This window comes from Hydra vulgaris, chromosome 07 (genome assembly GCF_038396675.1).
Source record: "Hydra vulgaris chromosome 07, alternate assembly HydraT2T_AEP".
Classification (NCBI taxonomy): domain Eukaryota; kingdom Metazoa; phylum Cnidaria; class Hydrozoa; order Anthoathecata; family Hydridae; genus Hydra; species Hydra vulgaris.
Genome location: NC_088926.1, coordinates 10,193,033 through 10,207,886, shown reverse-complemented (window position 1 = coordinate 10,207,886; position 14,854 = coordinate 10,193,033). Strand labels below are relative to the sequence as shown.

The 14,854-nt window shown below is 28.0% G+C and overlaps 1 protein-coding gene and 1 long non-coding RNA gene across 2 annotated transcripts; both read left to right on the top strand.

Annotated features, from left to right (window-relative positions):
- Window positions 1-2,908: 2,908 nt before the first annotated feature.
- On the top strand, window positions 2,909-4,105 carry LOC136082839 (uncharacterized). Its single transcript, XR_010639758.1, has 3 exons — window positions 2,909-3,000; window positions 3,136-3,174; window positions 3,417-4,105. It is a non-coding gene; the product is annotated as an uncharacterized LOC136082839 (long non-coding RNA).
- Window positions 4,106-12,892: 8,787 nt separating this feature from the next.
- LOC100202827 (reticulon-4-interacting protein 1 homolog, mitochondrial) lies at window positions 12,893-14,339 on the top strand. The gene has a single exon (XM_065801000.1). The coding sequence runs from the start codon at window positions 13,016-13,018 to the stop codon at window positions 14,150-14,152; it is 1,137 nt and encodes a 378-aa protein (XP_065657072.1). The 5' UTR covers window positions 12,893-13,015; the 3' UTR covers window positions 14,153-14,339.
- Window positions 14,340-14,854: the final 515 nt, after the last annotated feature.

The window sequence follows — 14,854 nt, the reverse complement described above, 5'->3', positions numbered from 1 at the left end:
TAATAACAAATTTCAACAATTCTGCTTCAAATTTACAAATTAATATTGCAAGCTCTGAAGAAAATTTTGACACAAGATATTTTACCTATTGAAGTAATAAAGTGTACTTATACTAAAAAAGATAATAATACACTAAATATTAAGAACAGTATAAAGAAACAATTACTAATTAACCCAAAAGCAAAAGTTTATATAGACATAAGACTTTTAAACTCATCAAAACCACAGGTAGCCAATTATATAGATGTAACACAAAATACTGAAGAGTGGTATCAGTTACGTAGATTTAAATTAACTCAATTACCTCTTTTACTTGGACTTCAGGAAAAAAATAAATTTATGGAATGCTGGAGTACTGTAAAAACTGGTAAAAGGGAAGATGACAAAACTTTTAGCCTTTAAAAATATTAAAAGAGGAGTTAAGTTTGAAAAAACTGCTATTTCTTATTTTGAAAAGTTTCTCAATCAAAAATAATTACATGTGGTTTCTTTACACACCCTACAAAAATATGCTACGGAGCAAGCCCAAATGCTCTTGCTGCTGGTGGCTTCCTTTTAGAGGTTAAAACAAGGGCAGAGAACTGTGATGGACCCCTTCAATCACTAGATCAATTTCCACATTATTATATACAATGCCAATTGCAAATGCTTTGCGCTGATGCTGAATTTTGTATTTTATTATCTTATCATCCAGAGTCTGAGAGTAAGATATTTTTTTAATTGAAATAAATAATCTACTAATTAATATATTATTAGACATTTGTGACAATATTTTATCAGATTCAAAATGTTTAGAATAGAACTATTATGAAAACAAAGAGTTTTGCTTGCTCGGAGAAAAATTGCTCGCCAAAGAACTAAACTTTGAAAACCTGAAACCGGTTCAAAATATTATCAAGAAATACACAAAATCAATTGTTTTATTAAACTTTGAAGAGGATATTGACTTTACAATTCAAACATAATATATTTTTACTTATAACTATATTTCTTTTTTTTTAAATATTTTTTATCAATTATATAATTTATTCTTTGGTCCTATAGGAGTTAATGTTATATTTGTAATATGGCACAACGTTTGCCAAGTTGATCCTAGTAAATCCATTTGATTTAAAGGCCAGACATTGTTTAAGATTTTCCAATTACGTACTCTCCCAATATAACGTTCAACATGAATACGGGTGAAAGCAATATTAAAGTTTTTTTGTATTTCACATTCTGGAAATTGATGCCCTCCTTTTTGTTTTGGTCGATTTTGGCATAGTTCTGACGACACACAGTCAGAACACTAAAGAACTGTATTTCATTATTAAAAGTTTTTTCACCTGTATTTGGACAATCTGGGTATGGTATAAGATGTAAATAAGGTTGAACACATTCAAAAAGCATATCAAAATTTTCCTTTGATACCCCACATAAATATTGAAATGTTTGTTTATTAGATTTAATATTTTCATAGGTGAATTGTTTTGCTCTGCGTTTAACTATGCTACCAGAGAGATGCACAACTTTAACTTTGACTCTTGAATTTTTACACTTTGCTCAAGTATTTTATTTTCAAATTTGGTTTATGAAATTGCTTTTTTCTTTGATAACAGTTTGGAATAATTCAATTGTTTTTAAGGATTTTTCAAGTTGTTTTTTCAATTCAGTTTTTGAACATTCTCTAGTTTTTTTAATTGTTTGTTTAGTACGAACTACCATGGTTCGTCTATTTTTAAAACTGTTTATATTTCGGACTATTGATAACGCATTTTATATCTTCTTGCAGCATTTTTAAATACTAACAACTTCTTTGCTTTATTTGTTGTCGAAGTTGCGTTAATTTAGCTTTTTTTTCATCTTGATTTTTTAATGACTTTGTAATGTATGTTTAGCATACTTTTTTATGGATTATTTTTTCGAAAATTTTGCATGAAAATTTAGTTGATGTTCACACATGAAATTGTAGTAGAAATGTCGATTCCCCTTTTTTTATATTAAAACAATTTTCTACATGCATTTCCTATTCACATGCCAATTTTCAACGAAAAATAAATACCAGCAAATAGATTAATTAGTATAGAACTTTTGGTACCTATTTTCGTTTTTTTGTTGTTGTTGTTTTTTTCGGTAAGCGAAATACGGGGGCGGATAAGGGGGGGCCAACTCTGAAAAAATTATTGCAATTTTGTATTATGTTAATTTTTACTATTAGATTAAAATTAAAATATAAATTATAGATAAAATTGTTTTTGATTCTCTAACAGAGAGTAATTTCTTTTATTTCATAATAATATTATAGTTAACTTATGTTTGAAACAAAATATAATGATAAATGTAAAAACTTATTGTTTTTTATGTTACATATAAAAAAGAATAATCTTTCAGATTAAGACTCTTGTTTTTGAATGGATTGTTAAGTGATAGTATCAGTTGACAATTTTATTAACACACCATGTATAAATAAGTATACAAATCAGATTCTTCATTGGTTCATTCCTAAAAAAAATTTGTTAGTGTTTTTCAACTATAATAAAAGAAATTATTGTTATTATCTTTTTTTACTTCGATTGTATACTTCTTTAACTGGACTATTATATATTATATATTTAAATCATTATACACTATACTAGCATGCATTATGTTTACTTATTGTTTAGACCCTACCAAATATTATGCTTATTTTTAAGATTTCATAAGTATAAATAACATCGTTTATATCTAACTACTACCAAATTAACATAATTTATATATAAACAATGAATGCACCATTAGTATAATAAATACCATTATACCAATATAAACCAAAGTATATACATTCCTAATGTTAGCTTATTGTTATTTTCATTTTGTTAATAAAGTTGTATCTTACACAAAACTGATTTAACAATGGTTACTTTTGTTACTTACTTTTAACATTTGTTACTTTTTAATATGTATGCATTTCTCGACAATTGCAAATTTATTTTTTATTACAACTTGGTTAACCTTGAGTTACATCTTCAGCTGCTACAATTGGTAAGTTTAAAAAAACTATTTTCTAATCTGTTTATGCATGATGTATACGTAAAACAATTATTTCTAATATGTGTATCCCTTTCTTATCAATTGCAAATAAAATTTTATTTTATTTCAACTTATTTTTTTATTTAGTTTCACAACCTTCTCCACAATCAGCACAACCTTCTGCTAGTAAATTCATAATATTTCTATTTATATACACTATTTAATACATTTTTATTATGTTATCTATCAAAGTGCAATAGAAGTAAAATCAAGAGCAGTATTTAAATTTTTACATTTTTAAAGTTATAATTGATTTATTAGTCTTTCATTTTATTTGTTCAGCCAATAGTTTTCACAAATAGTTGGTTAATGTTAAATTTAACATAATGCCAGTCAGTACTAATCTATTTACGATTCATTGTCATTAGATCTTACATATGATGTCTATCGGAGATATATGTGTCAGCACCCTGGGCCGACTAGCAGTCGCTCATTTTTATGATGGTTCTAGTTAGGAGGGAATGATGGGGAGTCATTTAGCTGGACCTATCATCCTCCTAACAGGGGTGCTAGGAGCTACAGCAGAAGAAGAAAACTGTTGTGAAGAAGTTCTCAGGCGAAGACAGCATAATGGCAGCTTTGTGGTGAATGGTGGCATACACAATCATTAGGCTCCACCATTCTTTTTTTTTTATTAAAAATATATATGTAATATCATCAAGTTTTTTTTCCATTTTGTCTCAATTTTTTTCAAACATTTGAATTATTTATTTAAAATTTTCTTACCCAAAATAATTTAAAAACGAAGCATTGACAAGTGTAATAGTTCTAATGAAATATTTTGTATGTTTTCAATGTGATTAAAAGTTGTAGTATAAAAAGTAGTCAAGTTGTACCTATAAATAGTTATAGACTTTTAGATACAATCAGGACTTTTTGAGGATTTCATAGCACATATTAAATACAGTGTTAAATTTATGTGTAATATTTTATTGAGTTGATAAATATGAAAAGTCTTTTTTTTAGGGTGGATACTCCAACCCACATCTTGTAATGTGGTAAAATTTGTAAAGTTATGTCTCTATTTTAAATAAACGCAATTTAAAAACGTTTTTAAATTTCTGTTGACATTTTTTTCAAGTTTGAATATGAAGGAGGAGGGGAGAGGGGGGAAGGGCATTAGTTGTGTCACACGCCCTTTTCCTAACTAATGTAGTAAAATAAACTTGTATACTAATTTCTTATTTTCAATAAAATCAATTTAAATTTAAAACTTTTTTTCAAAAATTGAAAACCTTTTTTCTAATCTCTTTAAAAAAATTTTTTTTTTAGGTCGGAAGACTGAAGAAGACTGGGGGAGGGAGGAGTTAGGCGTGGGACACATCCCGCCCCTAATGCCAAGATATACACCACTTTTAAATGCTGTAGAGTAAGAAAGTATAATTTATACTTTTGAACACAAAATATAATCAGTGTTTTTAGGATTAAAATATTTATAAGAATATAACATTTCACTATGAAGGTGTTAAAACGTAACGAAAACATCCACCCTTTAATATAAGATAGACCACTAATATTTGAAAATGGAATGGAAGCAAATTAGAACGACTTTTTGTGTATAAAGATCAAAAATTTTATCAGAAAAAACAATCTTTCAGATGAAAAACTTGTATTTTTTAAGGGTTATGATAGTGTCATACCCCCTCTGGCCCTCTAGACACCCTGATATCTATAGACTAATATAAACTTGTAGCCTACTCTTACATCTATTTTTTGATACCAAGTTATAGGCATTTGGATAAGATTTGACAAAGTAATAACAGTTTCAGTGAAAAAAATAATAATTTTAGAACCAGTTAATTAGATAAATCCATATATCTAAAATTTGCTACTAAAAACGTCATAACTTTTTTTTGAATTGTTTGTTTTTGATAATTTTTTCATCTTTAAAATACTGTATTGAAGGGCTTTCTAATAATATATAACATTCTAGTATATCCTCAATTTAAAAATTTCAGTCCACGTACCTAATATATGTCCTTTTTGTCAATTCATTCCAGAAGTTTTAAAAAGCTTCAAGTAGAGTTTCTGAGTATTTTCACATCTCGGCAATCGATAAGCTTTTATGTGATTTCCCTCATTATTTTTAGATCTAAAGTTGTTGAAACACAAATACGAGCTGCAATACCACTTCATAATTTAGAAAATAAGAAGACTAAAAAAAAACAACGAGTTCGATACATAAACAAATATTGCGCTTTAAAAAAATGTCCCATCAAGTTAATATTAGTTACCAGATCTAACGCGGTTTGAAAAAGGCTAATAATGTTAAACTTTTCTATGCATTCCTAATCTGTTTTTTGCAATTTTAAAAGAGGGGAAGGTGTGTATATACTTTCTCAAAAATTATTTGTTAGGTTTGATAAAACACTTTCCTTTAAACCTTATAAGAACATTGTGACCAAGCGCTGTCGACTATATATTTTTATTTAGATTGTTTAAAATGTAATCATAGCGCAAGGCATTATGGGATGTCCTGGTAGTACAAAAATGAACCCTCGTAATAAATTTGGATAAAACTGTAAAGTGTTTTTTGTATTATATTGCGTTTTTTCTTCAATAAATAAATTTTCATTATAAAGAAATGCCTTTGTATTGTGCAGCGGTTAACTGCACAAATTCAAGTGGGGTAGCCGATAAAAATTTGTTATTTTTTCGTATTCCAAGAGACAAAGATAGGTAACTACTTAAGTTTACTAACTAAGCATTAAGTTTTTAGTGCTTAATTGATATAATGTAGTCTGTTTAATAGATATAGTCAACTGTACATTGTTGACATCAACAGATGCTAACGAGACCATGTTTCTTGAAATAAAGGTAAACGCAGGTTGGTGGCTTTGTGTTGGTTTTTGGACTAACGGAATTCACGTTTACCGAATGAGGCCTCTAAGTAATCACAACTAGTATCTTTAGTTTTTAGAAGAGAGTTTTGAAAACTAAGCATTCTTTATATCTCATTTTGCCAAGTCAACGCCAATTATATTAATGTCAACAAAATTTGTTTTAAGTACAATTTTAATGCAGACCTATCTTGAGAATTCTTTTTTTATTATAAAAGTTTTTTGTAATAAATAAAGTTTTTAATTTTTTTTTATAAACACTGGACGACTTACTAGTTGTTGTTTGTTATATTTTCTTTCGTTTATAGCAAAATAATTTTCATATTCCTCGATAATTCTTGAAATGGTTTAGTGGTTACAAATGAACTTTTTTTATCTCTTAGTAATAGTTTTCTTATAAACTCTTCGTTTTGCAATTTAAAATATTTGAAGTTTGAGTTATTCAATCATTTCTTTTTTGACTCTCAAGAGTTTTTTCTGATTTTAGGGATATGATACCAGGATTTTTGGCAAACTTTTTCAATGTTCGTTTAAGTGTATCGTTGTAATCTATCAAACGTTTAAATGTATTGTTATAATCTATTTAATACCGTAATAATCGTTAATTTTGTTATAATGTCTCCAAATCAACTGTTTATAGCCGCACCTGATCCCAAAAATCAAGAAAACTGTTTTTTTTTATTTAAATTTTCATTAAAATAAAATAATATCAAAAATAAACAGTAGTTTCTATTTGACAAAACCAATCAAATATCATCTGAAATAATGTTTTATAATTGCACTACAATTTGAACTTAATGTAAGAAAAGTACAAAGCTAACGTTAGAAATAAAATTTGATTGTTTTTCTATTTATCTTATTTATGTAGCCGCAACTTTAAAAATAATGTATACATTCCTTACTAATTCTTGTATACATGTATGATGTATACACAAATTTGTAAGGATTTATAGACAACTGTTTGAATATGTGTGCTCCACTTGTGATTAGATGTAAAAATGACTCTGAAATCACGCTCTTTATTAAAGCTTTTAAGGCATTGGTTTATTCCTTGGTTAGTTTACAGAAAGTAACCAAGTGTTTGACCACTCGTATACTAAGCGTAAACAATCCTGCAGATAAACAAGATTTGGCTGCGATAATGTTTTAGAAAAAGGTTTAGTATCGTTGGCAAATATCTCAAAAGTTTCGGTAAGTTTTGCAAGATCATTTGGGCAGAAAACAAAGAGAAGCGGGCCTAGAACAGAACCTTAAGGAACACCACTGAGAACATCAACCCACACAGTGCTGGTATTGTTAAGTGTCACGCATTGCTCTACTAAAAAGGATTAACTAATTGTAGGAGTTTGCTATTTATTCCGAAAGATCTTAATTTTAACATAAGTCTGTTATGAGGTACATAATCAGAAACTCTGGCGAAATCAAGATAGATTACATCAATAAACTGGTAAAATGCTATGAAAGACGAAGTATAATATCAAAAGTCTATTAGATTGATTACGCATGATTTATGAAGAAGAAAGCTATGTTGATTTACATATATATGTCATTATCTTTAATGTGCTATAAAATTTTGTTTTTTACAAGTTTTTCAAAAATTTTGTTGGTAACAGAGTTAGTGAAATATGTCAACAGTTTTCAGCAAGTAATTTATCTCTTTTTTTATAGACCGGACTAATATTTATTAATTTTCACAGAGAGGGTACTAATCCAGAATTAAAAGGTTCAAAAAGATTTTTGTTAGAGGAACTGCATACATTTAAATGTAAACATACATTTAAATTGAGAGTTTAGAAAATCAACTATATCAGGAAGAGCTACAATAATTCTACCTGTAGCACCATTTTATCTGTTTATAAAAAATAAATTTTTGAAAAAAATAGTTAGTATGTTTTTATATTTGTACATATTGATATTACTGAATACAGCCCCATAAGTTGTGATCACCTTTTGTTTATCACAAATCAAAAAATTGTTAGAGATGCTACGGGTGGATGCAAAATTTTTTATGATTTTCTTTTAATGTGATTTGAGCTAACTTCCAATAAAAAACATGGAACAAACTCCAAGCATTTGTTTATAGCTATGTCAAATAAGAACGCTTTGCAAAAAATTGCAATATAATGGGAATAAAATCAGGGAACAAGAAAGCTCCAATATTTTGCCCTGTTTGTAATTTTTAAAGATGATTCCAATTAGGGAGAGACAATAGACAATATTAAATAAAAGATAATAGGTTATAAAAACAATTTGTAGCTGTTTTATTTGCTACTCTGATTGTTCTATTTGTTTTTGGGGCACAAATATTGTTACACTGTATTTTTTGTCTGGTATCAAATTTATTTTGTTGCAACATGGAATCTCTGAACTATTTTACCTTTAGGTCATTTAAAGATTTTATTTTTGTAACAATTTTTTTTTTATTTGTCTTGCTGCTTCTTTGACTTCATCCTTTTTTTTTACTTTATCTTTTTAATCTTTAAAACGCATCTTTTGATGTAAGATGACACTTACCTCCATAGTGATTTATTTTATTTGTAGATTCGAGCATCATCATTTGTGGCCTTTCTGTACGTATACTGTATCTCTTATGGTCTTATTTCTAGTAAAACATTTTGCATCTGATACCGATGGCTGGCTTTTATAATCATTACTTAAATCTTTTTCTACTTATATCATAACTTTTTGTAAGTTTTATATCATAACTTTTGTTACAAGCTAAAGCCTATATTATATCAAATGCTCTGAAGTCCAAGCCAATATTTATTTTTACCAACAATTTAAAAAAGTACAAAATCACTGATCACAGCAACACCATTCACTAATCTTTTTTTAAATCTATTTTTTTGAATATATTTTCTTTATATTTGTAAAAGCTTTATAAAATGTTTTCTTTTTTCAATCCAAATACAAAATAACAAATACAATAATTAGTTATAACCAATTAATGTATAATCTAATGCATTAATTAGTTGTAATGGGTTAAATGTATAACTGCACATTCTAACATCCGGTGCAACATCAGTCCGCTATCTTCATCTCTATTTCGACTTCTTCTGTTTTTTATTCTAATATTCTTCGTTCTTCTTAAACTCTCTTATTCTTGGTCCGTCGAAGCGGGTTATGATGCTTTTTAGTGAGCTGAACTCCTCTTTGCGTGCCTTGGTATGTGGCCTCTATATGAAAAAAAGCCAAAAAAGGAAAAATCACAATACTAATAGCAATAAATAAATAAACAAACGAGTAAATTACTATTGTCTTAGGGAAATTTATAATAATTCCTTACACTAAAAGGTGGCAGCCCAAGCCAGAACATAAAAAGAACCTACGAATAAGCAAAACTGGAACCAGAGAAAACTTACGAGAGAGATCAATATGATAAAAATAAACATTAAATGCATAGAACGGAAAGTGATGAATAAAGATAAATTTACAATAATCATGACAATTGAAAAGTTAAAGAACTTATTAGCAATATTTAAAAATGGCGAAAGTTGAGCTGACCAGGAAAATGTCCGACAACGGCGAAAATATTGATTTGGTAGAGAACTCTCAAAACCAGTAAAAGAAGTTGAAACGGCAATTGAGATTAAAAGCAAAATGTTGGATAAATTGGACACTATAAATACAAAATAAGCTGTCATAAATTGGAGTTTGAAAAACAAATAACGGGACAAGCTACATTGCGGAAAACTCTTGGAAATGAAAACGAAACTGTGCAGCAATCTGTCAAGCTTCAAAAATATACGATTACAAAATTTAATGGCGACACTAAAGACTGGTTACAATTTCGGAATCAATTCACGGTGGAACTTAATTACTCAAACATATCAAACATCAGCAAGTTCAACTACTTATTGGAACTCTTTAAAGGAAAACCCATAGATGACATACTTGGATTATCACATTCATTGAATGGGTACGAAAAAGCAAAACGCATTTTACAAGACACTTTTGGAAAAGATATTTGGGTTCACAAAGCGTTAGTTAAAGATCTTGGATGAATAACGGCTATAAACAACATGCACAAAATCAAAGAATTTCACGAATTTTACAACAAACTTGCAAGAACAGAACGAACATTGACAACAATGCACAAACTAGAAATTGCTCAAACTTTTGTGTATTCATTAATGGATAAACTTGGACCAGTTCGTAAAATACTTACGCAAAACGATCACAGATAGTAAGAATGGAAACTGGAGCAACTTGTCATAAAACTGCAAAAATACATTGAAAGAAATCTATTGAGCTCAGCATTCAACACAAACGATGAACGAATGAAATGCGAGAGAATTAACGCAAACGTACAGCCTCGGTCTTATGAACATCGAAGCACTGCATACAAGCTATAGATTGGCGGTAATAAAGATAAAGCTATGATGAAAAAATATAGCAAACATGAATGTATTTACTGTGGGTTACAAAATCATAAAGCAAAGATTGAACAAAAGAGATGAATGTTGCAAGACGCAAGGACATTTTAACAATTAAAAGATTTTGTTTCAGTTGTATTGGTTATGGACACTCTGCAGCATTTTTTCAATCGAGAGGATGCAGGAAATGTAATAAAAAACATCACACATCAATCTGTCAATAATGTCATGATAATGCAACAATGGATGGTAAAGTTGATAACAAAAAAAAAACCATGAAAAAGAGGCTTAACGCGAGTACAACTTTTCACCCGACAGTGATTGCAAAAGTAAAAGGTGAAAAGCAAGAATAATGTTGAAGACGGGTGCAGGAAGTTCATTTATATATACGAACTTGTTAACAAAACTAAAGTTAAAGCCTACACGGAAGGAATATAAAAGCATTGAATAGCGTTATCGAACGGTGATTAAATATGTAGAAATATATAACGTTATGCTAGAATCAACAATGGTACTGGAATTTTGCATAAAGATTGAATAGTACCAAAAAAAACCTACGGGAGAAATCATTCACTACATTCCTCATCCAAGAAAATGCCGAGTCGAAAAATGGGGGTTGTTTATGATTGTTTAGTTCGAAAAAAAAAACGATCAGTCTCCTATAGTGGCTAGTCGGTTAGAGCCCCTCCCCCTCCCTTTAAACCTCCCTTTAAAAAACCCCTGTAAAATGGGCCTCAAAATTTAAAATTTTTTTTACTAGAAACTACTGAAAAAAAAGAAAAGCTTCTTAAACTTGCAAATGGGCCCCTAAATTCGCCCCCTCCCCCCTTATTGAGTGTGTGGGATAGTCTCAATGATATATTATATAATATATCGTAAGGTAGTCAAGCCACGGCTTATGGGACTTACTGCATGTATTATATATTATAATTATTGTATATATTATAATTGTGGCAAACGTAAATAAACAGTTTTTCAATATTAATGTCTGAATAATTGAATACTTTTTGATGAATCATTTTTAAAATGGTTTTGCTTTTTTTAACTGTAAAATTCAATGTGAGTTTAATCAATTTATAGTTCATGGTTTTGTTTATGCAATAAAATAATGACTTATTGTATATTACTGCATAAATTATTTATGCAACAATATTTATTTATGCAACAATATTTATTAAATAATCGCAAGTTACACAAAAATAGTAATAATCGACTATTAATATTGTTTTACTTATATTTTAAAATTATTTGGTTACTAAAAATCTATTATTATTTTTGTATAACTTGTGATTATTTATGCAAAATATACAACAAGACATTATATTGTTGCATAAACAAAACAATGAACTATAAAATGGTTAAATTTACATTAAATTTCACATTTAAAAAAAATAATTTGTATTTATATATTGGTCAAATACGATAGGTCATATTTCACTTGTCATTATTACTTTAATAAATTTAAAATAACAATATTAAACATTGTGTGGATCCAATATTTATTATCTTATTTATATAGTCTATTGTAAAGTATTTTACAATATTATTGTTTATTGTATTTATGGAGTTTATTTTTTATTGCATATGAAATTCAGTTTAATTTTCTTTCATACATTAACACATTTCTTTATGGTTTTTATGTACACATAGTATGTATATATATATATATATATATATATATATATATATATATATATATATATATATATATATATATATATATATATATATATATATATATATATATATATATATATATATATTCTAATTAGTTTGGCGCTGCACTCTCCAGAGTAAAAACTAGGACAATGGCCAACCTATATATATACATTATAATAATATACACATACACATTATAATAATATACACATGTTGTTTGAGTAACATTATTAATAATATATTGTTTATATTTAAATGATAAAAAATTACATCATGTTCATTTATATATTATTGTTATTATTATATTAAGATATTTCAGCTAATTAGTATCTCTCATCAAGCCATTATCAAAAGTTTGATAATAAACTATACTATTCTAGCCCCAATAGCACAATAAAATAATAAAAATTATATATAACCAAACATGATGTAATCTTTTATCATTTAAGTCAGGAATGCAGAGTCCCAAAAAGGACTCCGGATTTAAATATCACAAAAAGATTACTTCTTCCCAGTTTTTGGTATCCAAGAGCTTTAATAATATAAAAAACGCTTATAGATTACTATTGGTAAAAAAATTAAGACTTTTAGGTTAGAGGAGCAATCACTTTTTGAACCCGGAGTCCTTAGGTATAATGGCGGCATAGACTCTGGAACTCCAGGACTCCAGGTTTAAAAACAATTTCAAGTCATTAAATTTCTTGATTTTTTTATAGCAGATTATAAGTCAACCAACATGTTCAGAGCTTCTGGAAATCAAAGACCGAGAAAAAATAGAGATATAAGTCTTTTTGGACTCTGCATCCCTGGTTTAAATATATATATATATATATATATATATATATATATATATATATATATATATATATATATATATATATATATATATATATATATATAAATTATGTCAATGTGTTCTACAAATAGAGTTTTTAAAGAACAGAGCAATAATAAAGTTGTAAAAACACTAATCTAATTTTTTCCTTCTGTTGGTTCAGAAAGACAAGCAGCTTGTCAAAGAAAAAATTAGATAAGTGTTTTTACTAATTTCTATACATAGATACATACAGAGTTAAAATATTGTTTTCCAACATGATTTTACACAGTAGAAAAGTCTTTCAAACACCAATTAAAGTCTTTTGTAAATTTATTCATATTCCGTCTCAAATGAAATGTATTCAATTAGAAAGTTATGCACCTTCCCTATCTGGTCTAAATATTAGCAAAATTGCATCTACTAAAACCAACCTTAAACCAAATGAAATTCTTGTTAAGGTTCATGCTGCTTCTGTTAATCCAATTGATATCGAAATGAGCAAAGGATATGGCAGTACAGCAATAAATTTTTTGCGTAAGACAGAAAATATTCCTGAGTTTCCTCTTATACTTGGCCGTGATTGTTCTGGTGAAATTGTTGCTGTTGGAAAGCAGTTTCATCGTCTTGCTGTTGGTAGTCATGTGTATTGTACTCGATGGGTGGTGGGCCAAGGAACTCATGCAGAATATGTTATTGTAAATAAAAATGAAATAAGTCTAAAACCAAAGAATTTGTCTCATATTGAAGCAGCTTCTCTTGCATATGTTTCTTGTACAGCCTGGAATGCACTTATAAATTCAGGTGCTGTTTCTAATAATACTTTTAAGAGAAAAAAAAGAATATTTATTCCAGGTGGATCAGGAGGCTTAGGTTCATTTGCTACACAGTTATGCATGGCATATGGTCATGATGTAGTGACATCTTGTAGTGAACAAAATATAAATGTATTACACAAACTTGGAATTAAAAATGTTTTAAATTATGAGTCAGAATCTTATTTTAAAGATCTTTCAGCATCTGGTCCATATGATGTCATTCTTGATACATTAAAAGAAACATTTAAGGAGCAGTTTATGACTCTTCTAAAAAAAGATCAGAGCTCATTTTATATCTCGCTTAGTCCAACTATTTTAGGTGATGTAGATCAATTGGGATTGCCCTTTGGTTTACTAAAAGCTGCTAAAAACTATTTCAGTACATTAGCATGTCAAATAAATGATGGAAAAGGATTGTATTATTGGGGATTTGTAAACCCCAGTGGGTTAATTTTAGATAATGTTCGGCTGTTAGTTGAAGAAGGAAAAATACTACCTCTGGTTGATCGTGTATTTAACATTGATGATGGTATTGAGAGCTATAAATATTTGATGGAGAAAAAATCATGTGGAAAAGTTGTAATTGGGTTTCCTTAGTGTTTATCTATTTGTTTTTTTTTTTTTTTCAGTTTCAACATTTTTTTAATCACCAACTTATTTAAATTTTATTTTTCTCTATAGAACAATTTTTCTTTGTCTTAAATTTGGTTTCAGTTTTGTAGGTTGTTTTTTTTTTTAATTATATATATTATATATTAATGGTAAAATACATTAATAGAGCATATATACCCATTTATGTTTAAAAGTAAAAAAGTTAAAATATTAAAATTTTAAATTCTAAAAAGATCTGTTTTAGGATATTTTAGTTGCGGTTTTAGAATTTGTTTTCTATAATGGCGCGAAGCTAAAATGTAGCCACAGACATTAAAACTATTTCAAAATTAATTTTTTTTTTAGAATTCTCAATAACAATGATGGAAGATGATTAAAAAATGTATTTATTATTTTTATTCATAATTGAATGAAACACAAGAAAAAGATATTTTGACAGAATTTTTTTAATTTTATTTTGTTGTTGTTGATTCAAGAATGAGTTGATAATGGTCGCCTCAATTTTTTAAAATAAATATAAAGATGTAGTGTTTTTTGAAAAACCTAACATTCTTATTTCCTAAATAAGTTGGAGCTCCGAACGGGGGTGGGGGCGAAAGGGACAGCTTGTCCCATGCGGCAGATGTTCAAGGTGCGTCAAAACATTTTTTTAAATTTCCTTTAAAAAATTTTCAGAAAGAAAGAGGC